Source organism: Equus caballus, chromosome 6 (assembly GCF_041296265.1).
Source record: "Equus caballus isolate H_3958 breed thoroughbred chromosome 6, TB-T2T, whole genome shotgun sequence".
NCBI classification, from domain to species: Eukaryota; Metazoa; Chordata; class Mammalia; order Perissodactyla; family Equidae; genus Equus; species Equus caballus.
The window spans coordinates 78,719,253-78,742,766 of NC_091689.1; the positions used below are offsets into that span (position 1 = coordinate 78,719,253).

The window sequence follows — 23,514 nt, forward strand, 5'->3', positions numbered from 1 at the left end:
AGCTCAGAGCGCCTCGCTTCTCTTCCACCAATCTGCCCTAGCGTCATGCTCCATGTCTACTCTCAAGAACAAGGCCATCCCTCTTTTGTGCCTCCCTTCCCACATCTTGGTCTCTGGTCCCAGTTCACCCCTGGGTTCCACACAGCACCAAAGTTTACAAAAAGAGGCAAGTTTGTGTTTGGGTGAGGTCCCTAAACCAGGCAGTGTGGCTTCAGTGTCCTCCCTTCTGGTTGAAAAGTCAACAGAAGAAGGCCTGGGAGAGCTGTTCGGTCATGCAGAGGGAATCAAGGACTAATGGCAAATAAAGAACAAAGCACAGGTCAATATGTACTTTCCAATAATTTTTTTGTTTTTAATATCAATTGATGTTTTAAAAAATACAGAGGTGTTTGACACAGAATAGCACCATTGAGTAGGACACACACAGTTCCTGCGCCCAGCACCTGAAGGGGGGGGTCTTCTTGCCTGGGCTGGGGGGCAGTCACTCAGGGGGCGTTTGACTCACACCAGTTAGTTTCCTGCCTCTGCCTTGACCCAAAGGTCTTACAGGAAGACAATAAATAAATAGAACACCGAGATTTTATTTTGCAGTCTGCCCAGTTCAGGTCTCTTAGAAAGAGAGGGGAGAAGAGTCCAAACTGTGAGAGGGTGGGCTGAATGGCCATCAGGTCAGGTCAGCCATTCAGTGCAGAGTCCTAGCGTGACTGGGATTGGAAAGTACTTGGGTCCTTTGGGTTTGCAATGGATTGTGTTGTTTCTGGATTCAGGTTATTACAAGAAGCAGACGGGCCCTATGTCTACACCAAATTCCTGCTCAGGCCCTCCTATGTCCATGGGTGCAATGTCAATGATGGGCAGGCGCGAGGTCTTCTGTGACCGGTACTCAATCGTAGTCTTGCCCCACTTACCGGTGTGTTTCTAGGGAAGAAAGAGAGCAGTCAGTATTCAGTGGATCCTTGCTATCCAGTGCCAGCTGAACTGAGTGAGCATCATAGAACACAAAGTACAAAACTTGGGGGCTCCCTAGACCTTTATCAGCTTGCCAATGCCCCCTCTGCTGTAACTCCTGTCCTTAGCAGCAGGGCCTCCTCCACCCTGCCCTTCTTCTCCTTCCCCTAGAGTCCCCACAGTGAGCTCCCTGCCTGGCACTCCCTCTTCGCTCCATCTCGTAGGCAGGCCAAGACACATTACATGAATACTCCTAGAAGAGTCACTGGACATGCCTGGTAGGGTCTTATTTCCCCTGAACCAAGGGAGTGGAGGAGGTAGAACGACATGCGCCTTTCCCTCTCCTGTTAATCTGCATGTCTTGTCTACGTAATCCCTCACACTCACGCCTCTCATGATCCCAGAACTTTAGGACTATGGCATCTGCCGTGGACCACCCCTCAGCCCACTCCAGTCTGAGCCCCAGGTCCCAGGCAGCTCATCTCTCTGGTGGCTCCAGCTGGCCTGACTCACCGTGCAGCCATCCTTCAGGACAGTATACGTGAACCTGCTGTTGCCCTCAGCCCGGATCTCCACGTCATTGGAGCCCTGGATGAGCAGGGCCTTCTTGAGGTTGCCAGCTGCTTCGTCCAGGTAGGCAATGCTGTTCTTGCAGTGGTAGGTGATGTTCTGGGAGCCCTCGGTGGACAGCAGACGCAGGAAGGTCATCTGGACGTTGGCAGTGTTGGGAGCCAGGTTGTCATCTCCATAGCTGAACTGTTAGGGCAGAAGGCAGTGGGATGAGGCCTGGGACCAGCGTTCAATGGAATGGGGGGCTGCAGGGGCTGCTGACTGTCCAGGGGTCAGGGCAGCTGAAGGGGGCTGGGGAAGTGGGTCGCTGGGAGGACATTTTTGCTTCCAGGGTGTGAACCAAGCTTCCTAGGGCTTCTTCCTCCACCTCTAATGGGAAAGAGTACCATTCCTCCTCTTAAGCCCCAAAGAAAACTGGTGAGACTATGGGCAAGGTGCTAAAAATTTCCAGAGAGAAAGAAGAGAAAGATTTTGAGGCTCCGTCTCTGGCCTAGAGCAAGCAGGTACTTACGTGGAAGCCACCGTTGATGGTTTCTCCAAACCAGATATGTTTCTTGTCCTTGCTCTTGCTGCTCCACCAGTTCTTCTTGGGAACGTTCGCTGGGTTGGGGTAGACGCAGGTCTCGCCAGTCTCCATGTTGCAGAAAACCTTCATGGCGTCTAAGGTGCAGCCCTGGTTGGGGTCAATCCAGTAGTCTCCTGTAGGGGAGGAGGCAACCCCATCAAGGCTCAGACAAGCACAGACACATACTCCCGGGAAGGCCAGGCCTGCCTGGGAGAGACAGAAAGGCCTCCGGGGACACCACGGGGAGAGGAGCAAGGTGTGAGGGCCACGTGTGGCCAGGGTGAGGGGAGACAAGGGATCCAGGGGCAAGGAGACCTGAATGGGAATATCCAGTGCTAACCAGGGACACAAGCAAAAGGACAGGAGCACTTTGGCTGGTGGATGGGACTCTGCACTAAAGTCACTTCTCCTATGGAGCCATGGCAGCAGTTTCTCTGCTGTGAAATGGAGGAGTAACCATCTGCCAGGACCTTCCAGGCCTAGCTCTGCCCTGCGCTAAAGGGCATCTCTCCCCTTGGTTGGAAGGGGTCCCTGCCCCACAGGCTGACTTCTACTCTCTGGGGTAGGGGTCCGGCCCTCTAGACTCACCGCTCTTCCATTCAGGGTGGCAGAGTTTCAGGTCCCGGCAGGTGCGAGCAGGGTTCTTGCGGGAGCCCTCGGGGCTGCGGATGCTCTCGATCTGGTTGTTGAGGGACTTGAGTGTAGCCTCCACCTCCTCGTCATGCGGTCTCAGGCCGCCAGCCGCCTCGTCAGCCCGCATGTACTGCAGGGGGTCAGGGCCCTTCTCTCTCGGGCCCAGGCCAGCAAAGGCGGACATGTCGATGCCAGGGCCAGGGGGACCTGGAGGGCCAGGGGGTCCAGGATTTCCAGGAGGACCCTGCAGCAGGAAACAGAGAAATCAGCCAGGAATTGGGAGGAGACTCCCCTCTTACATCCATCCCCATGTGCCAGAGTGTACTGGAGTGTCTTCTTTCCAGTCTCATGGGTGGAGAGGGCTGCAGCAGGTCAGGACCAAGAAAACCATAGCGCCTTTCCTATTTCTTCATTTGAGACCCCAGGATAAAGGATGCCTTGGCCATTAGCTTCAGGCTGATGCCCCAAAGAGGTCCTTGGCACCAGGACGCTCAAGCCTCTGATGCTGGGATGCCTCAGACAGCAGGGAAGGAGTCAGGACACTTACAGCGGGGCCAGTTTCGCCTGAACGTCCACGGGGGCCAGGAGGTCCGATGGGGCCAGGGATTCCATTAGCGCCATCTTTGCCAGAGGGACCGACGGGGCCAGGAGGACCCTGCAGGCCAGGAGAGAGAGAGGCAGTGAGAATGGGCAGGTCAGAGTGGCTGGGGCTGGGTAGGTGTTCATCCTGATAGCACCAGCCACTTTGCTCCCAATTCTTCACATTTTTCAGTCATAGAACCCCAAACTGGTCTCTATTTGGCCAAGAACCAGCAGGATGGCTTCATGGCTCTCCTAGGCTCCTAAGCTCCTCCTTATAAAATCCTGTTCACAGGGAGTCTGTCTGACAGCTGAGAGCTGCGCTCATGTTTGTCTGCCTGTGATGGTGGGTGCTCTTCTGAGCACAGTCACCCTAAGCCAGTCCCATCTCCGCTGCGGAGTGAGGCCCCCTGAGCCCAAGGCTTCCCGAGAAGCGGCAATGGTTCCCTCCCCATCAGAACATGTGGCCAGTGCCCCGGCCCCACCCCTCCAAGGAGGGGCTCACTCCATCTCACTTACTCTAGGGCCAGAAGGACCAGCAGGACCAGAAGCACCTTGGTCTCCAGAAGGACCCTGTGCAGAAGGAAGAGGCAAAGGTCAGACATCAGCACAGACAGGCTCCATCTTCCAGGATGGAAGGCCTCCTTGAATATATATATATATATATATCTCTTGGGAGTTGGGGGAGCAGATCCATGTCCCACCCCCATTCCTTTTCCACTTGCTCTTCCCTCCAACCCTGAGGGAGTCCTGGAAATTTCTTTGGATCATCCCAAGTTGTCTTAGCAGCATGGGAAACTCAAGTGGGCTCTGAGCAGTGGGACGCCACGGGGAGCCAAGCACAGACAGCAACACTCACAGGAGGGCCGGGCAGACCCTGCAGACCAGTGAAGCCACGGTGTCCCTTCAGTCCCCTCTCGCCAGCCTCTCCAGCTTCTCCTTTGTCACCTCGGGGACCTTGAGGGCCCTGGGAAGAAGACAGACAGACACTGGTTGGGTCAGGTCAGGGCAAGAGCCCCCTGCTGGCCTCAGCCGAGCCAAGGAGTTCCAGGATCCATAGTCCCTGTTGCCTTCCAAGCTGCCCCTGTCAGGGACCCGGCACAGGACGCGCAGATACTCACTGGCAATCCTCGGGCTCCAGCTGGTCCTGCAGGTCCCATGGGGCCTTGTGCACCCTGTGAGGAGAGAGTGGGAGCAGTGTCAGAGCAAAGCCAGGACACGGATGCCCTCCCTCTGCATCTGCCCTGGGCTGGGCACTGAGGCTGCTGCCCCCATGGCCCAGAGACACCTGGACCAGTTATGCCTCCAGGGCCTGGGGTGGGGAGGCGGGATTGTGACAGAGCTCCCTGCTCACTCAGCCGCCCTCCTCCTTCCAGCTGTTACTGAATTAAGGATACTCACAGCTTCTCCTCTGTCTCCTTGCTTGCCAGTTGGGCCGGCAGGGCCAGGAGAGCCAGGGGGTCCAGGGGCTCCGGGAGCACCCAGGGCACCAGCCTCACCACGATCACCCTGTCAGGAGAGAGGTCTCAGGCTCAGAGAAGAATGTTCCAGAAGAGGCAAGGAGAGAAGGTCCTTCCAGATTGACACAAGACTGACCCCAACCTGCCACCCTGGGCTGACCTGTTAGGCCCAAGGGAATGTGCTCCCTGTCCCACCACACACAGAGACACCCAGATAGTCACCTTGACTCCAGCTGCACCATCTCTGCCAGGGGGGCCATCAGCACCAGGCGTTCCCTGGGCAAAGGGAAACAGGACGCCATTAGAGCTGCCCACCCAGCTCCCGCTCTGCTCCTTCGTCCTCCCCTCTGAAGCCCCAGGCTTGTTCCCTTCCATCCAACCACTGGAGCCAAAGCTTTCTCCCCAAGCCTCCTTCTGCCTTCCTCCCCCTTCACCCAGTTCTTAGCCTCCATGTCCTTTTCTCTCCCATCATGACCTTCCGTCGCCCCCAGGTGCTTCGCCTATCGGCCCATCCTGTTATCCCCCTCTCCAGGGCACTAGGGCTTGGCCACTGGCACTTGTCTCCCTAGTAAGGGCCACCCCATGCTGGGTCCCACTGCTCACCTCTCGTCCAGGTTCACCAGCAGGACCAGTCAGGCCAGGAGGACCCACGGGTCCAGGGGGACCTCGGTCTCCAGATGCTCCAGGAGCTCCCTGCTTGCCAGGCTCGCCCTGAGGGACAGTGGCAGGGATGAGTGCGCACTAAGTATCCTTGCCCAGGGCCCCGCTAGGCCTTTCCTGGGAAAAGGCTGCACTCGGGCCTGAGCCAGGCTGGGCCCAGCTCATCTAGAGGGAGGGGCATCCCTCACTCACCGATGGGCCGGGCAGGCCGGGGAATCCTCTCTCACCACGCTGCCCAGGCAGACCAACGATGCCCCTCTGTCCAGCCAGACCCTGGGGACCTGGAGGACCGTCAGGACCCTAAGAGAGGAGAGGCGAGAGATGAGAATTTGAGAAGTGACACAGCAGCCCAGACGCCCACACCTGCCTGGCCACTGATTCCACAGGGATCAGCTCTTCCTGCCCTCACAGGACACTTCCGCCTGCAGGGCTCCCTCCCCGGCACCCCTAAAACCCCTGCACCCTCCCACTCTCTGCTCGAGTCGCTCAGAAGCCTCTCACAGCCCTGGCCTCAGGGATGTTGGCCCTGGGCTGGCCCGGCCTGGTGAGGAACTTACAGAGGGACCATCATCTCCAGGCTCTCCCTTCTCGCCAGGGGGTCCAGCAGGACCTTGAAGGCCAGGGTCACCAGCTCGGCCGGGGGGACCGCTGTCTCCTCGAGCACCTTTGGGACCATCTTTTCCAGAAGGACCAGGGGGACCGGGGGGTCCAGGGTTGCCCTAGAAGGAGCAAACATGGGAAATGAGAACTCATCTCACCTTTCTCCATCCATCCAGGTTGCCAAAGCCGTGGCCCCAGGGACAGCGGTTGCCCTCTTGGGGCTTGACCCACCCCAGGCTGCCTCTTGGATCTTCTCTCTCATATGAGAGCTCCGGGCAGCCAGCCTAGCTATTCCAGCCCCTGTGCACTTTACTTTTTCTGATCTACTTGGAACCCCTCCTGCCTCCTCCCCTTCAGCCTCAATCCCATCTTTCTCAAGGACAGCTCAAACCTCTCTCTTCTGACCCCTAAGCCTCTGCACCTGCTCCCTCTGCACTTGGTGTGGGTGATTTGGGCAACTTTTTGTCATCTCTCCTCCCTCCACTGCAGGATCCCCAGGGCAAGGTGCACGACTTGTACAGGGCCAGCTGCACATGCACGCTCAAGAAATGCGTGTCCATGAAGGCAATTGTTCCAGCCCCGTCCTGCCCACTGAGTCAGAAGTCTGAGGGTTTGAGCCCAAGCCAGCAGGGAAGGTTGCCCTTGGCCAAGAAGGGGCTCACACCCTTGCTCCAGCTATCTACAGGGGGCTAGATCCCATGGTCAACCAATTATCCTCCTGGGAGTGGGAAGGGTCACAAGGGGTAGAGGCCAGCCTGGGCTCTTTGGGCCCTGTTCGGGGGACTGGGCCAGACTCTTTGGCTTCTGCCTGTGCCTCGCACACCAGAAGTAAGGTAGGAACCTGCCAGGAGCAGCACTTACATTGGAGCCTGGGGGTCCGACACGGCCAGCAGCTCCGGGGAATCCGGTGGCTCCCTATGTGAAGAGAGGAGAGCCCCTGAATACCTCGGGCCCACAGGAGGTCCAAGAATCAAACGTGGGGGTCTCAGAGGCTGGTGTGGAAAGGGGTGAGGGGAGGTAGAGAGGGAGAAAGCGCTCCAGGGGGTCCGGCCATAGGACTGGGCAGCTGCAGCCTCTCTGCCTCCAGCTCCTGCAGGGGGCCATCACGCCGGGGCATTCAGGGCTTCAGGGAGGCGGGCAAGGGGCCAAGCCAGGCCTGGGGCCCCCCAGGATCACTGTGCACCAGCAGAGGGGGCACCCTCTCTCCCACCTGGCTGTGGGATGGGCTTGGGCTGGGGGCAAAAGCAGGGCTGAGAAAGAAGGAAGTGGGTGACTCCCAGACCACCACCACAGGAACCTCTAGGGCCACGCCTGAGGTGAGGGGCAGGAGAGAAGACACTGCCCCCACAGTACCCTCCAGGAGGGAACCTGGGCCTCACTTACCGGGGGCCCTTGAGCACCTCGGGCTCCTTTAGGACCAGTCACACCAGTAGGACCCTGGGGAGGAAGGAGAGAAACAGTGAGGCCTGATCTCCCTGGGGGAGAGCCTGTCTGGGCCCCAATAAGGGACTCCCAGGGCTAGGCTTTCACAGATATTACTTTCCTGGTACTAAAATCCCAGCCCGGAGAAGCTGTCACAGGCAGCCCGACCACCCTGGCCAACAGGAGACGCGTGTTCTAAGAGAGTGTTCTAGAAGAACTCAAGGAGGAGAAGCCCAACAGGCACCCATGGAGCCAGTCCAAGGTCTCCCCTGCCCCTCCCAGGAGACTGGCTACTCCGTCCATGGCTGCCTGTCCTCAGGGAGACACAGCCTGCAGTGTCTGTCAGTCCCCCAGCACCCCCACCACACATCCCGCACCCACAGCCAAGACAGTGAAAGCCAGTTCAGCTACAGGAACCTTCATCCCTGAGTACAAAGTCCTCCTCCCCACAGCCTCTCCCTCCTGTGGCAACAGCAGCAGCAGGCTCCAGAGTCTGATGGGTAGAGGGCCCTGCACTCAGGCAGGGCGTCCCCCAGGCCTCCCAGCCCTTCTCTGCCTATCCAGGCCCCTCACCCTGCACCCAGCCATCCCTAACCCATGAGAACAGCTCCTGGGGGAGCTCAGTACTACACACCTGAGGCCCAGGAGCTCCAGAGGGGCCCTGAGGACCTGGGGCACCAGCATCACCTTTCTGGCCGGCCTCTCCTTGCTCACCCTTAGCACCAGGCTGGCCATCAGCACCCTGTCCCAGGAAGGAGGAAGCAGGTGAGGGAGGGGCAAGCCAAATACTCGAGGTTCCCCAAAGGGGCCAGAGGCTCTGAGTGAGTGTGTGTGAGTGTGCGTGTGTGTGTGTGTCACCCAGGGCCTGAAAGCTGGCTCTAAGACAGGATTGTTGTATCAGTGTGGGGATGTGAAAGGAGAGGACGAGAAAGGCCATTTCCCTCTTCTTTAGATTCTGTCCCTCCCTCCCCCACAGGCTGGAGGGTGCCATCGGGTGGGAGGGATGCAGCCTGGCCTGAGAGGGAGGGTGGGAGAGAGGGTGGACAGGAATACTCACGGGAGGACCTGCGAATCCAGCGGGTCCGGGGGGTCCAGTCTCTCCACGTTCGCCCTGTGAGAGAAAGGGGCCCAGGAGAGTAAGGCCCTGCTGCCTTCCCGCTTCTGTTCCCTCCTGTGAGCCCAGCCTCTTGCACGGTAACCTCCCCACCCCTGAGACAAGGCATCGAAGAGTAGCCTTCAGGAAGTTCTGTCCCAAATAAAGGGACCCAGGTCAGAAAGCCTCTCTTGGTCACAGGATCTGGTGAGCAGAAGGCCCTCTAGCCTGACCACATCATGGGGGTGACATGCCTTCTCCCGTCCTTTCTCATCTCTCTTCCCACCCCCAGACCCAAAGGGCAGCGAGAGAGCCAGTGCTCGGCGGCTGCAGAGCCAGGCTGAGAGGAAGAGCCTCTCCTGGCTCCTAGGGGCCTGGGGACAGAGCCAGGCCCAAGGGCAGATACTCACCGGGGCACCACGAGCACCAGCAGTTCCTGCAGGACCAGGAGGTCCAACTTCTCCCTGAGGTGGGGAGGGGGGACAAGAGCCATGGGTGAGGAGGTGTGGTTGAGAGTGTGGCCCTTCGAGAGCACAGTGCACCCAGGAAGCCCCGACAATGGATGGGGGCTCTGGATCCCCCGACAGCCTGTCTTCTCCTTGTCGCTTCAGCCTGCACCCTCCTCAGGGCCCCTGCTGGATGCACACCCACTCCCCCCAGCCCCACCCCCACCCAACTGCTACTTGACAGGGCTCAGCCAATGACTTGGATTCTAAGAAGACCCCCACCCTTCACTTCTTGTGGGCAGCCCCTCGTGGGCGTGAGGGCAAGTAAGGAGAAGAAATAGCAGCCTTTGGCAGGAGATGTGAGGGAAGCTTGATGGGGTAGACGAAGCAAAGAGATGGAAGGGAGCCACCACTTACCTTCTCACCGTTGGCGCCAGCCGGGCCAGGGGGGCCAATGGGACCAGTCAGACCCTGGGGAAGAAGACGGCGGAGGTGAGGTGAGGGAGAGTCGGCCAGGGACTTGGAGCCCAGCAGGGACTTTGGGGTCCCACCCTCAATGGACGTGGTGCCCCCTTCCAGGGCCCCCAGATCTCCCTGTCACCCTGTGGCCCCCGATTTAGACAGGGAAGTCCCTGCGGTTGCCCAATCTGCAAAACTGAGATAGGACCAGGGGCCGCACTAACACACTGCCCCTCTCTCCCCTGGGTGCAGAGCTGGAGACCATGGGGCCCCCTGCACTTGTCCCCATCCCAGTTCCCAAGGAGCCTGCAACCCGCAGTCACTTACTCGTCCACCGTCTTTGCCGGGGGCTCCCTCAGGGCCTTTCTCACCAACGTCACCCTGTGGAATGGAGAAAACGGGCCACCTCAGGGGCGCACTCCAAGCCACCCTTTGTCAGCTCAGTCTCTCCCTGGCTGGGGCTCCAGGCAGAGCTCAGACCCTGGCCAAGAGGGGTTCACTGTGGTCTCAGGAGTAACAGGAGTGAGATGGAGGGGAAGGTCAGGGAGCATGTCACTAAAAGGCAAACAGAGAGCTTTGGAGGGGGGTCTCCAAGTTCCTCAAGAGGGGTACCTGGGAACCTCAGCCCCAGGTACTGCGGGGAGAGGGTTGAGTGTGGGGGCAGGGAAGCGTGGCTTTGGAGGAGGCACGGTCAACCTGGTACTTACCCTGTCTCCCTTGGGCCCGGCGATACCAGCTGCTCCCCTCTCACCAGGCATCCCCTGCAGACCTGGAGGACCCTGAGCCCCAGGGGGGCCAGCTGGGCCAGATGCACCCTGTGAGGGAAGAGGGAGTCTGTGGTGGGCAGCTCCTCCGCCAGGACCCACGTGCCCCAAGGCCCCTTCCTTCCCTTCCTCTTCTGTCCAGACCTTTCTGTCGTGTCTTCCACCCTCCATCCTTCTATCTTCATTCCTCTGAGCCCTCTCCCCTTCCTCTTCCTCCCTCCACAGGGTCTCCCGGGCCCACCCAGAAGACCCCTGCCAGCCTCACTTACTTTGGGACCATCAGTGCCAGGAGTGCCGGGGAGGCCACGGGCACCCTGGAGGCCCTGGGCGCCGGGAGAGCCACGTTCACCTGGGAAACCTCGTTCACCCTGCAGCAGAGACACCAAAATCAGGCAAGAGATGGGGCGGAGGCCCAGGGAGAGAGGAGACCAGGGGAGAAGCAGGGAGGTGTGGAGTGGAGTGAGGCCCCAGGCCCCGGGGCTGCCGGGCTGCTGGGATGTGCTGGCAGAACTGCACTGGGCGAGAGGAGGCCCAAGGAGACCCCCAGAAATGGCCGACAGGACACTCACCCTGGGACCCACGAGGCCGGGGGCTCCAGCTTCTCCGGGAACACCCTGAAGAACAAGGAAGGATGTGTGAGAGAGTGAAGGCTTGTCTGTCCCAGAGCCTTGGCTGACCATCCTTCCCACCAGGGGACTGAGTTCAGATTGTCATCTGAGGAGAGTTGGGATGCAGGTCCCAGACATTCCCAGGCCTCCTGGGGCTCCTCGTGCCCTCCTGCCCTTGTCTCCTGGGCATCAGAATAGATCTTCCCATCTAAACAGGTTGCAGGTTCAAATAGCCCACACTCACCTGGTCACCTGGTTTTCCACCTTCGCCTGGGGGACCGGGAGGGCCAGGAAGTCCCTAGAACCCAAAGAAACATGCGTTAGAAAAGGAGTAAGTTGGCTGCCCCAGGACTCCAGGGAGGCCTGGCACAGGGCCAGAGCCAGGGGTGCAGGGAAGCCTCGATCCCCCGGTCCCTCGCGCATGGTGCCCGCTGCCCACTGCTGCCCTGCAGAGCCCTGGCTGTGGAAAGGGACTGAAGAGAAAGCCTGGTCCAGCTGCCTACCTGGAACCCAGACGGTCCAGGAGCACCCTGCTCGCCTCGTTCTCCAGCAGGTCCCTGCAGAGGAAAACAAAGGTGAGCTGAGCCAGCGCTCCAGAGAACCTGAGAGCCTCAGCTGGGGGGGCCCAGGGCGGCCAGCAGGAGGGCAGGACAGACATCCTCCCACACTGCCCAAGCAAGGTGTGAGTGCCTCCCTGTTCTCCCACCAATGACCCAACCCTGACAACGAGGGTGGGGTCCACACTGCCTCTTGGGCCACCTTGCGTCGGCTCAGGGTGGTCAGGTGTCCTGGATCAGCCCAGATCCACATCTGTCTGTCAGCTCATTACTGGGTGGGCCTGAGGTCCCTCCCACCTCCATCCCACCAAGCCCCTGCCCACAGGGCCACCTGGAGAGGCTGGCCAGGTACTTACAGCAGGTCCGGGGGGTCCTGCAGCACCTGTCTCACCATCTTTGCCAGGAAGACCCTAGAGAGGAGAGAAAAGGGTGGTGTAAGGACACACTTTTCCTCAGTCTGCAGACCCCCAGGGCTGGGCAGGTGCACTTTGTGGTCCAGAGTTTCCAGATTCCGGTCTCCACCATCCCGCACCCAAACTCCGTTTCCACCCCTTCCCTTCCTTCCTTCCCTGGTTGGACCCTCATTTTCCCTAAGTCTTTCTCAGCATGGGCAGCTTCCTCATCTCCCTATGTGGACTCCCAAAGAGCCAGAGCAGCATGGGCTCAGCCACAGGCATCCACACTGCTAACTAGGGAGCCTGGGAGCATGCCAGAGGGACCCCTCTCCCCTCGCAGGTGTCAGCCAACACCAAGCCACAGGCAGTGGGGAGGGTACTTACTCTCAGACCAGGAGCACCAGGCAGTCCCTTTTCACCAGCTTTGCCAGGCTCGCCCTGGAGGAAAGAGTGCAGGGCTTTGGTGGGAGTCGGGGGTAGAGCAGACTGGGAAGACTGGGGCTTGGGGCCACAGCAAAGGCTAAAGCCAAGTATCACCACCTTCTCTTATGCTCAGAGGTGAGACAGCAGTGCCCCATGGAACAATGTCATGGCTGAGATGCCCTGAGGCTCTAAGCAGCCCTGGGTCTCCCCAGGCCACATGCACCTCTGCAGGACATGGAAGCCCGAGCTGCTGATGGCTCCCTCACTGCCCTTAGGTTAACTCTGTTCAGGAGCCAGCCCTTTCCCTGGGGCAGGGAAGGAGGAAGCGCCACATGGAGGAAATGGAAGGGCAGGTTGTTACTTACATTGGCACCTTTGGGGCCAGGGAAACCCATGACACCAGGCTGCCCACGAGCCCCCTGAGGACCTGGAGGTCCAGGGCGACCATCTTCACCAGGGGCACCCTGAAAGAGAGAACATCATTCTCAGAACAGAGACATTCGTCTCTGACCACATTTGTCCATCCAATATCTACTAAGTGCCTGCTATGAGGCTGGCACAGGGCTAGGCACCGGCCAGGCACACATCATGAGGGTTGACCAAAGTTGCAGCCAGCAGCCCACACCACACACATAGACTCTATCAGCGACAAGGCGCTGCTTAGCTTAGAAGTTTTGCCCGTGCAAGTACACACCAGGCTTTATCTTCGCCCAAGGAAAGGCCCAAATGCACAAGGGGGTGGCATTTTTCACACCTCACAGCCACTGCCCAGCCACTGGCCCCAGTACCTACCATCTGTCCCCCTCCCCAGTTCTCAAAATGTACAGGCTGCCCCCACCCAAACTCCTGTCTCTTTTCCCACCTGCCTCCCCAAGGATTTCCCCCAACCCCTCCAACGACTCCAGATGATGGACTTACAGAGGGACCAACTTTGCCTTGAGGACCAGCATCACCAGGGCGACCAGTGAGACCCTGTGTTAAGGAAAGAGAAGACGATGGGGTTAGACAAGCTCGGGCGAGTTCAGGGTGGTATGGCTGTAAACAGGATGGGTCAGGGCAGGCCCCAAGACTTTGCAATCCTGGAAGCACAGCGTTGCAGGGAGCAGGAGGCAAGGGACAGGAGGGGTCTGCTCTAAAAGTAGGAAGTCGTGGGCAATAGCAGCTCTGGTACTCACCCGGGCTCCAGGAAGGCCAGGCTCGCCGGGACGGCCAGGGTCACCATTGGCTCCCTTGGGGCCAGCAAGGCCACTGGGCCCTCGCTCTCCAGGGGCTCCCTATACAAGAGGAGGCAAGGGGGTCAGCAGGAGGCCATTTAACAGGGATGCAGGAAGGGATCCCCGCCCCTCTTCCCCTACTCACCTTGGGACCGGCCAGACCATCTTGACCTGGGAAACCACGGTTGCCAGGAGCACCCTAGGAAGAAGAGAGATGGAGAGGCAGTGAGTTAGAATGGCCCCTGACCCAACCATGGCTGCAGAGAGTGTAGCCAGAGTCCAGGGGATCCATCCCACCAACCCACCAACTACGATTTCTGTGGAGCAGTAGCTACAGCTCGTGAGATTCTGAGAGATTAACTCCTTGAGCCTGTCCCCACCTTCCTGGGAAGGAGCTCAAACTGTTTCATGTCATCCTGGGGGTGGGGGACACAAATAAGGAGAAGGGATCCCTATCCCCCTATTGGCAGGTGGGAAAAGAGAAGTATGGTATCTAGAAGCCCACAGGACTTGGTAGAACACAAAGCCACAGGACTCGGCTTCCATCTCTAGGTCACACCCAGCAAAAGTGGGGACCCCTAGACCACTTACTCTTTCTCCAGGGGGACCGACAGGCCCAGCACCGCCAGGCTCTCCACGAGCACCTCTTTTGCCTTCTTCACCAGCAGGACCAGGGGCTCCTTGGGGACCAGCAGGGCCCTGAGAACAGACACGAAAGAGAAAAAGGATGAGTCTTCACCTGGCCCTGGGGCAAGCACTGGCCCAGCGTGGCCTCGGCAATTGTTTCAGGGCTGGGGGACTTGGGGAAGGGAGGCCATAAAGGGAAAGCTGGGGAAGAACAGAAGTGGCCCAGTGGCAAGAGAGAGCGTGTAAAGTTCACAGTGTTGAAACTGCTTAAGCCAAAGATGGGAGCTGGAGGTGTATCAGCTTCTCAATCCTAGTACGTCCCCTTCTCCGGGCACAACCCCTAAGAGGTCCCAGATTAGCAGATGGGGCTACAGAGGAGGTGGGCAGTTGGCAAGGGGACAGCCCTGGGCCCACAGAGCAGAAGTGTGGAAAGACAAGGGCTGGTCTCAAGGGGGCAGGTACTCACAGGTTCTCCCTTGGGGCCTTGTTCGCCTTTGAAGCCAGCAATACCAGGTTCACCCTTGACAAAGAGAGAGGCAGGGTCTCACACTGGGTTCTCGCCATGGCCCTGTCCCACCTCAGGAAACCCTTAAAGATGCCCACGAGGACACTGGTGTGAGCGCAGGAAGGAGGGATGGTGGGGTTTGACTCCAGGGGTGTCCATAGGACTTGGGGTTGACTCTGGGCTCTTACCGTCTGACCTTTCGGGCCCAGAGGACCAGTTGCACCTTGAGGGCCGGGAGGACCACGGGGACCAGGGAAGCCGGGAGCACCAGCAATGCCAGGAGCACCCTGTCAGCGTGGGCAGAAGAGAGGGCATCAGGAGAGGGGGCGAGGGAGGACCGGCCCCACCTGGAGTAGCCAAGGCCAGGTAACACTCACAGCAGATCCTTTGGCTCCAGGAATTCCATCAGTTCCAGGGTTACCCTGAAAAAGAAGATGGTGTCATTATAAAATAAACAACAAAGAACAAATCCCAGCCACCTCCAGCCCTCCCTGCAGCTGTCCATTCCAGGCATGGTCCCGCTGGATGTTTCCAGGGGAGGACTGGGAATGGAGAAAAACACGTCTCTAGAGATCAGGGGGCAGGCACTGGGCCAGAAGGAAGGTCCGGTGATTAGGGCTCCACTGGTGTCACAGCTAAGCACAGAGGCAAGAGTGCCAAGGCGACAGACCCCAGACCCTTCAAGGCAAAGAGAAGCTGCACTTACAGCAGCACCAGCAGGCCCTGGGGACCCAGGAGTACCAGGTTCGCCACGAGGACCTTGAGCACCTTCAGGACCACGAGCACCAGTGGGGCCAGCTTCACCCTGGGAAGAGATAGGAAGGATGGAATGAAGAGACAACAGGGGGACATGGACCTCTTGCGGGCCAGCAGTATACATGCACGTATACAAGCTGTGTCATGCGCTTGCCCCCACCCTGCACGTGAGTACACCTGCTCCCACACGTGTTTCCACACGGGCCACGGGACTGAGCTCGCCGACCTGCTGACTTCCTCTCCCTGCCTCCCCTACTCTCCGTCTCCCCTCTATGCTGTAAACCACCTCAAGCAAATGCACAATTACACGCTACAGCAGTGGGCATGGTGCTGGTCCCATCAGCACCAACAGAAAAGCCTGTGCTGGGGGATCCTGCTGGCCTAGCGTCGTGGTGAGAGGGATGGACGGCTGAGATGGGCAAACACCTCTACCTCCCTGTCTGCAGCTATTTTCTCTTTTTCTGAGGAAATGGAGGCTCTCGAGCATCTCAGCTCAGGGCACTACTCCACTTGTATCTGGTGATGTGTGAACACCACGGCCCCAGGCTCTGGCCCAAGCCTGTTCTGAAGTGAGCCAGAGAGCCAGAGCAAAAACAAGCTAGGACAAGAGCCCCAACTCTATTTTTCCCGGCTGTGTCTGCATCCAATGCTCCTCGGCTTCTGTCACCTCCCCAACCCCCAAAATGGCCTCTGCTTTTACTTCCATTTTTTCCTGAAAGTTACAACTGGCTGAGACCTGGGCTCTCTGACCAGCAGAGTCCCTGGGGAGGACTGCCGACCTGGAGGGAGGGCGGAGCCTCCTCAGGTTTCCTCTCAGAACATTCTTGCCTCACTTCTGTAATTATTATTTTCTTAAAGGTCAGGCCCCCTCACCTTCTGCTGCCTCTCTTCACAATGGGTCTCCTTCACCCGGCTGGCTCCCTGGGCCTCAGACACTGTCTGGTTGCCATGGAAACCCCCAGGAGGGGAAAGGCAACCTGATGCCAGTGACCACATGGAGGCTCCTTATTCATCTCCTGGCCACAACGGGAGAGAATTCCCAGGGATGTGTGCACTGGAACCCCTCCTGGGCCACAGGAGCCTTTCCCTGAACTGGCTGGCCTCCCACTGGCCTCTATTAATCCTCGGAAGAACTCTAGTAACACAGTTTGGAAAAGCCAAGCCCCTCAAATGAAGCAGGGGAGAAGGGGAAGCATGGAACAGCTCCTTGCCCACTTCTCTCAGCTCTCTTCCGGGTCTAGCCAGGTCTGGGGTCTGCCGACTCTGCATGCTTTTGGTTCCTCATCTCTGCTCCCTCCCAGCGCTCTGGTGTCTCCCCATCTTTTTCTGCCTTTCCCCTCTCTGAAGCTGTAACTGTACCTCCAGCTTTTTATCATTCCATCTTATTTTCCCTTCCAGCTGGTGACTCTGCGAAATGCCTGGCTCTTTCCCTTGCCTCCATGAGAAGAGCAGCAGGGGTGGGAGGGTGGGAGGGTGGGGTGGAGGGGGTGGGAGGGTGGAGTGGGGCGGGGAATCCTCAGAAGGGAAGGGGGGATCATCTAGGGGGCAATCAGCAAGGGTTATGGGGAAAGGGGAGTTCCCGACTTAACCAGGAGGGCACGTACCTTGGCACCCGGAGCACCAGGGAATCCAGGACCGCCAGCAGGACCTACTGGACCCTGGAGGAAGGGAGAGGGTGGAGAGGTGAATGTCGTTTCCCAGCAGAATCTCTCCAGCCTCCAAAGCGAGCCACCCCGACACCTCACACTCCTTGCACCTTTGGGCTGATTTTGCTCTACATCCATTGTGGCTGAAAGTCCCTGGATGAAAACCATCCCCACTGCCAGTGTCCCCAAGCCTGGGTTCACAAGGCAAAGCAAGTTTCTGACTACATATGGTAAGTATATGATTCCCTATCTATCCTTCCTCAGAAAAACTGAGAAAAGAGAACCATTGCTTCAAAGCTTGTTATCAACGTGCTCACGTAAGAATGAAACATTATTCTTCCTCCTTTCCAGTATAAGCCAGAGCACTGCTGTGGTTACACTGAATAAACACTGCAGACTTCACTGGGCTGCTGAATGAGACTCTAGAAAACTTGCCGAGGATGAGGATGAGAATGAACTTACCGGAGGCCCTGCGGGGCCTGGTTGACCATCGTTACCCCGGGCACCCTATGAGGGAGAAGAAGGAAGTACCCATGTGAGAGGTGCCCACACATCCAGTCCCCCCCTGCCCACAGCCGAACCACACAGAAAATGTAGGAGATGCATGCCCAGGGTGCCCCAGCGCTGAGCATGAAGCTGGCGAGGTGTGAGCTGCAGGACAGCTCCTCTGGAGGGAGCGGCCCCAGACCCCCTCCACGGTGGCTGTGAGAATGGGTGCTCAGGGACAGAGGCGGGCTTGTTCTCAGCTTAAACGAAGCCTGGGTAATTTCTAAACTTCCGTTTAGACCCCAAGTATCCCCAGTTCCAAGGCTGAGTTATTTAAAGACAACGAATTGAGACAAAAGAAAACGAAACAGCCAAGCAGCCACCCTAACTCACTTCCTCCCGCCTGCTCACAGTGGGAAGTACTTTCAGGGCCTGGTTAACCTCCTTGGTTAAGGCTTGTCTGACCTCCTTGGTTAACGCCTCTCCTTGGTTAACTCCAGGATGCCTCTGCACTCTGCCTCCACCCCTCTGCCACCTCCACAACCTGCTCCTAAGGAACGCAAAGATGCCCGCAGGATGTCTGCCGCCAGCCCAGGAAGAGGCCTCATGATGGGGTCAGGGCACTGGGCATGGTCCGAGAACCATATCTGAGCTCGTGTCTCTGAGACTCCTCACACAGAAAGGCAAGGCTGCCAGTTCTTTCTCTATATGACTTGAGCTTTGAGGGTCTTTTCCCCAGGTTTGTGGTGAGCACCCCCAAGTTTCTCTCTCAAGGCCCCTCAGGGCCTAAGGAACTTCTACTCAAACTCGGAACCATCAGGCCAGGCAGAGCTGGGCCTGGCACCTGGTCCTTGGCAGGGGACCAGAGAGGCCAGAAGGAGACCTTTCCCCCGCTGAGCCCCTCCTGCCTGCCTCTGCCCCTCCTCAGAAGCTGAAGATCAAGGATGCTTTAGGGGGAGCTCATGTCTTAAATAAGACTCAGGTCTTCTTTCTGGCTATGGTCCATTTCTCCTGACTGAGACTCTCCAGATTGGCATTAAACAGGAAAGCAAGAGAAGACTTAGAAAAAATGTCAGAGGGAATATAAAGCCTTGGCATTGGCCACAGCCCCTCTGGACCGGCCTAACTGCTTCTGGAAGCTCTGGAGCACTCTCCCTCCAGGAGCTGGCCAGAGGAGAGGCCCGGGGCTGGGCATGAGCGAAGGGGAGCTGCAGTACTGCTGTGAGAGGCCAGGGCTGGGCTGGCTTCTGCGGCTCTTCCTGCAGCAAGGCTGGGGAGAGAGCAGTCTGGCCCAACAGGGGCACATGACTGCAGCAGGCGGAGGTCAATCCAGCCCAGTCCCTGGCCCAGCCTTCACACCAGGCCCGCCTTCGGAACTACGTGACATTGTCAACCTTCTATGCCAAATCCTATGCACAGCTTGCCAACCTGACTACCATGGGGGCAGGAACCAGCAAGGAGGACAAAGAAGCAGGACCCGCTGTGCCCAAGAAGGAGGAAGAACAGAGCAGGGGATGCAGCTCGCTTTTGCCCCTCATGGGTCGTGGGCACCGTGGCTCCAAGTCTGGCCAAAAAGCCACGAGCCAGGTCTTGCTAATCTGCAGAAATAGCAGTGTTTCTTGGCAGGCCCAGCACACTCTAATCCCCTCACACAAAGTGACCCGGGGATAAGGCACTTCAGCAGCTCTGGCTGACAAAAGGAGGTTGAGGCTGCCTGTTATTTAACAGATCTGCTTTTGAGGGAAATTTCTGCCAAACAGATACGTTATCTGGAAAGTAGCACAACTGAGTAAAGCTGATTTAGTTTGGCCAGCCCTGCAAGGACCTGTGGGGAGGGGCCTTAGAGCCTGGGTGGTTGGGTATGTAATCCACAGAAAGCATAATCTTTCTTGAACATGCTTTCATCATATCACTCGCCTGACCAAGCGCCTATAAGGGCTCTCTGTTGCTAAGAACCAGAGCTGAACACCTGCACCCTCCATCGGCTGCAAATCCCCACACTCTTAACTTCCCAGGTGAATGAGAGGCTGCTGGAGTCTGAGGCTGCAAAGCATTTTTTTCTCTTAAGCTATTTAAGCTTTCTGTGCCTCAGTTTCTTCTTCGCTAAAGTGGGGAGAATAACAGAATCTATCTCAGAGGATTTGAGGGAAGATTAGATGAGACAAAGCATATAAGGTATTAAATATAGGAAGTGCCTGTGAGATGGTGGTCCCTGGCGTGATATCATAGTGTCACCAGGAGCAGCAGCAGCATCGAGCATAAAGGCCTGTGAGCGGATGCTAGACTGCTATAGTGTTCTAGAGCATCATCTGAGCAAGGAGAAACAACAAAAGGTGGTACAGTATTGTAGCCAATTTAAGTCTGTCCATAAATTCAAACTGGATTGACTGGGGAGTGGGTGGGGGCTGTTAAGGGGGTTACCTGAATAATCCAGACTGGTTAAGAGAGAGTCTGCTGTCACTAACCAACTCTCCTACAGGCCACCCCTCTCCTTCAACTGTGCAGACCCGGCCTGGAATTTGTGACGGCCACACTCAGAGGGAATCCTCAGGGATGACAGTACTCTACACCTCACGGGGTTGTTTTGAGGGTCAAGGGAAATAACACTACATGAAAATGCCTTGTAAACTGTAAAGTGCTGGGCAAATGGTGGCTTCTGTCAATTACTCACTGCAGCGCCAGCAGGGCCAGTCCGTCCTCTCTCACCAGGCAGGCCGCGGGGACCCTGGAAAACACACCAGGACAGCATAAGCATGAGTTGGCTCAATGACACTCTGCACCATCACTTCAACCTGTGGGCCCTTCCCAGACACAGGAGGGGAGGGAGCATGCACGTGCCCAGGAGGCCAAGGTGCGGATGCCCCTGATTCCACCTTCCTGACTCATTCAGGACTCCTCCTTTCACACCAAAGGCTTTTCTGCCCAAGGAGAACACTCAGATGCTCCTGGCATTACCTACTGGGAGCCTTGTTACAGGCACATCTTGCTTCTTGCAATAGATGAGCTCCCCGAAATATTGAGAATAAACAGACTTTTTAAAAACTGAAGCCCACCTTAAAAGTGTTTTAACAGGGCTATTTCAAGGATGTGTTGGTGAAACCTTGAACGAATCATCTACTTGATACATTTCACTTTTTGCTCATACTTGGTTCAAATCTACAAAATCAACTATCTACTTTGCACAAAGGGAGCAGTGGTGCTCACAGTGGAACCAGCTGCTAGGCTTTCGGAGGTATCTGAAAAGCATCTGGAGGTCCTCCAGGGGTGATGCTTATACTCACCATTGGGCCCGGAGAACCATTCTCACCCGGGGAACCACTCTCGCCCTGGAAAAAAGATGCACAGTGTCAGTGACTGGGACCCTGTTGCCAGCCCCCAGAAAACTCCCAAGGAAGAGGCTGAAAGCTCTGGTCATCTCAGCTAGCACTGACACCCCTAAACTTCCGTTCTATGAGGGACAATTCCTCCAGCTCTCCAGGCCTGCTCTTCATCCATCAGGATATAGGACTGGGTGTTCCCAACCAAAGCTGCTCTGATGACCTAACTCCACTAAGTGCAATAGCATCTCCTTGACTGGAAAGAGAGCTCCTCGTCTCCCTCCATCCCCCATGCCCTGTGCTTCTCCGGCCTTACCTTCACACCTGGAGCACCGGCTTCTCCCTTAGCACCATCCAGACCTGGGTAACCCTAGGAGACAAGAGAAAATGTTCAATCACACTTCTGGGGAACCCAAATAGGAAGATTCATGCCCCCAAATGCTTTTCTCTCCCCTGGCATTCCCTTCCTTCTAACACCCTCACCCATGATACTTACTCTGTGACCTTTGACACCAGGAAGGCCTGGGGTTCCCGGGAAGCCGCGAGCACCCTGCAATCCAAAGAGGAGATGTTCAGGGCCCAGAGCAGAAGAGCCGGGCAGAGGCTGCTCTGGGCTGCTGGGAGCCTTCAGAGCTAGCTCCCCGCGGCAGCCAAGGAGCAGGCGAGAAGCCCAGCACCCGGACAGCTCTTTCAGTACCTCCCAGAACCCCCCTCCTGTGCCTCACCCTATCTTATGCAAAGTGGGTATAAACGACAACAGCCCAGCCTCCCACATGGGCCTGTGGTAGGCTCATAAACCTGATCATCAGCAGGAGGGCTGACATACGCTGGGACTGTTGGAATTTTGTTTTAGAAGTGAGCTAACTGAACTTGGATGAGCTGCCGCGAGGCCACTGCCTTGGTTGCAAGGAGGGAGACTCTGGGAATAAGGTTCGAGGCTAGGAAAGATGGGGATTTACCTGAGGGCCAGGAGGGCCTCTTTCACCAGATTTTCCAGGCTTTCCAGCTTCACCCTGAAGGGGGAGAGACGCACCTCAGCTTCCTCAGAAGACACATTAGCATCACTCCAGAGGGAGTCTCTCCTCCCAGCCCTCCTTGCCTTTTGCCCACGTGCTTCCTCATCTCCCTCACCTCCTTCAGGTTCCAGACTTCCCTCAATGCCTTCCTGCATCACCATGTATTCTTCCGGACAGCTGCATGTTGCCTGGGCAACCTCCTCCATCCCCACCACCTTCAGCTCCCCTAGTGGGCTTTCCGTCTCCTCTCCTCGGCTCCACTGACTTGGCTACACTCCCTAACCTCCAGAGTCTTCTACTGTCTAAGACGAGTCATAAGAACAGCTCCAGTGCCAACTCTTGTCTCTTCATTTCGTTTGCATCCTTCACAGACATCCTGAGTCAGGCTGAGCTTCTCCTCACTCATTTACAATTAAGATAACGCTGAGAGGTCGAGTGTTCCTTTCTTTGTTTTTCCTTCTCTACATCTTTCCCCTTGTGTTTTCCCTCTTCCCTTCTCTCACTTCTCAATTTCCCTTCCTGGAGCTAATGGTGTTTTAATTATTTCCCTTCCTAACGGGTCCAAAGCCATCCCCAGGGCACTTGCAAGCTAAGTTGCAAGTGGGAATGTAGACAGTAGACAGAGTCTGAGTCTCTGCTGGGCCAACCCAAGGGCACTTCCACCTCCCCGCCCCAGCACACACCCTCTCCAGGCCCTTTCAGATGAGGCAGCCCCACATTTGATGGCTCAGGTATACTCACATCATCACCAGGTTTTCCAGGGGGGCCAGGAGGACCACGGGGACCCATGGGACCCTATGAAATACAAAGCAAGAGAGTTTAAGAGACAGTTGGAGGGAGAAGGCACCTAATCAGGGAACAAAACTTTGGGACTATAGCTTTGGGAAGCTGGTTTCCCTATAAGGAAGAAAGATGAAAAAACCACTTTGTGCTGAGAGAAAGCAAACACATCATAGCAGAGATCATAGCGGGAGGTAGCAGACAGCACAGACCGGTGTGACCTAGAAAGCGGACTGGTAGAACAGAGTTCCTGGTGGTCCTTGCCACCTTTGGTTCTGTCAGAGTTCCCCCATAGCTAAGAAGTGACATCTGGATTTCCTCTGGGCCCTCTGCTGTGAGGAAGCACCAGATAGAGCCGGGAAGGTGATAGTGCTGGGGTCTGAGTGGTACATCATCGGAGGCTCCTGAGGAAGAGGGCAGGGCCCGTGCTGGTACTCACAGAGACGCCGGGTTCCCCAGGTTCACCAGGGTTGCCTTGAAATCCTTGAGGTCCCTAAAACGGAAAGTGAGGATACCAGGTTAACCCCCACAAGCTGACATCAGAGAGCTTGAAAGCAACTGCAAGGCCAAGAAGAAAGACCCAGTACTTACAGGAGCGCCAGCAGGGCCTGGTGGTCCACGTGGTCCCATAGGGCCCTGCGTTGGAACAGAAAATGAGGAGGTTTACTGGCAATGCTTCAACAGCGGCCTCCAGTGGGCCACCTCCTCCCAGCCAACAGCCCAGACAAAGGACAAGGAGCTATTCTGTGGGCAGGGGGCCTACCGTGGCTGCTCCCTCTCATTTCCCCCTCCCCACACAACAATCTATTTTTATTTATAGGCACCATTTGGACAGAGAAGCTGGCCTTGCTTTCTCCTGGACAGCAGCCATGTTTACTAAAGTCTGAGTTTCATTTAGCATGTGCCAAGTCAGAGCTCCAGGGCTGAGATTTCCTGCTGGAAGTCTTGTGGATGCTGGAGAACAGTGGCTGCTGTCTGCATTCTT

At 57.1% G+C, this 23,514-nt stretch overlaps 1 protein-coding gene across 2 annotated transcripts in view; it reads right to left on the reverse strand.

Moving 5' to 3' along the window:
* Positions 1 to 328: 328 nt before the first annotated feature.
* The window catches only part of COL2A1 (collagen type II alpha 1 chain), a 31,387-nt gene continuing 8,201 nt past the window's right edge, over positions 329 to 23,514 (reverse strand). The window contains exons 9-54 of one of the 2 annotated variants that reach the window (XM_005611082.4): positions 23,121 to 23,165; positions 22,969 to 23,022; positions 22,491 to 22,544; positions 21,693 to 21,746; positions 21,230 to 21,283; positions 21,050 to 21,103; positions 20,698 to 20,742; positions 20,088 to 20,141; positions 17,393 to 17,437; positions 16,889 to 16,942; positions 15,235 to 15,333; positions 14,906 to 14,950; positions 14,717 to 14,815; positions 14,490 to 14,543; positions 13,988 to 14,095; positions 13,542 to 13,595; positions 13,358 to 13,456; positions 13,101 to 13,154; positions 12,548 to 12,646; positions 12,144 to 12,197; positions 11,721 to 11,774; positions 11,311 to 11,364; positions 11,052 to 11,105; positions 10,769 to 10,813; positions 10,469 to 10,567; positions 10,143 to 10,250; positions 9,763 to 9,816; positions 9,394 to 9,447; positions 8,941 to 8,994; positions 8,495 to 8,548; positions 8,072 to 8,179; positions 7,399 to 7,452; positions 6,877 to 6,930; positions 5,973 to 6,134; positions 5,608 to 5,715; positions 5,359 to 5,466; positions 4,978 to 5,031; positions 4,697 to 4,804; positions 4,417 to 4,470; positions 4,155 to 4,262; positions 3,815 to 3,868; positions 3,264 to 3,371; positions 2,672 to 2,960; positions 2,030 to 2,217; positions 1,462 to 1,704; positions 329 to 918 (exon numbers count right to left, since the gene is read on the reverse strand). In XM_005611082.4, the coding sequence (XP_005611139.1) occupies positions 772 to 918; positions 1,462 to 1,704; positions 2,030 to 2,217; positions 2,672 to 2,960; positions 3,264 to 3,371; positions 3,815 to 3,868; positions 4,155 to 4,262; positions 4,417 to 4,470; positions 4,697 to 4,804; positions 4,978 to 5,031; positions 5,359 to 5,466; positions 5,608 to 5,715; positions 5,973 to 6,134; positions 6,877 to 6,930; positions 7,399 to 7,452; positions 8,072 to 8,179; positions 8,495 to 8,548; positions 8,941 to 8,994; positions 9,394 to 9,447; positions 9,763 to 9,816; positions 10,143 to 10,250; positions 10,469 to 10,567; positions 10,769 to 10,813; positions 11,052 to 11,105; positions 11,311 to 11,364; positions 11,721 to 11,774; positions 12,144 to 12,197; positions 12,548 to 12,646; positions 13,101 to 13,154; positions 13,358 to 13,456; positions 13,542 to 13,595; positions 13,988 to 14,095; positions 14,490 to 14,543; positions 14,717 to 14,815; positions 14,906 to 14,950; positions 15,235 to 15,333; positions 16,889 to 16,942; positions 17,393 to 17,437; positions 20,088 to 20,141; positions 20,698 to 20,742; positions 21,050 to 21,103; positions 21,230 to 21,283; positions 21,693 to 21,746; positions 22,491 to 22,544; positions 22,969 to 23,022; positions 23,121 to 23,165 (3,855 nt within the window). In that variant the 3' untranslated portion in view covers positions 329 to 771. 2 annotated transcript variants of the gene reach the window in all.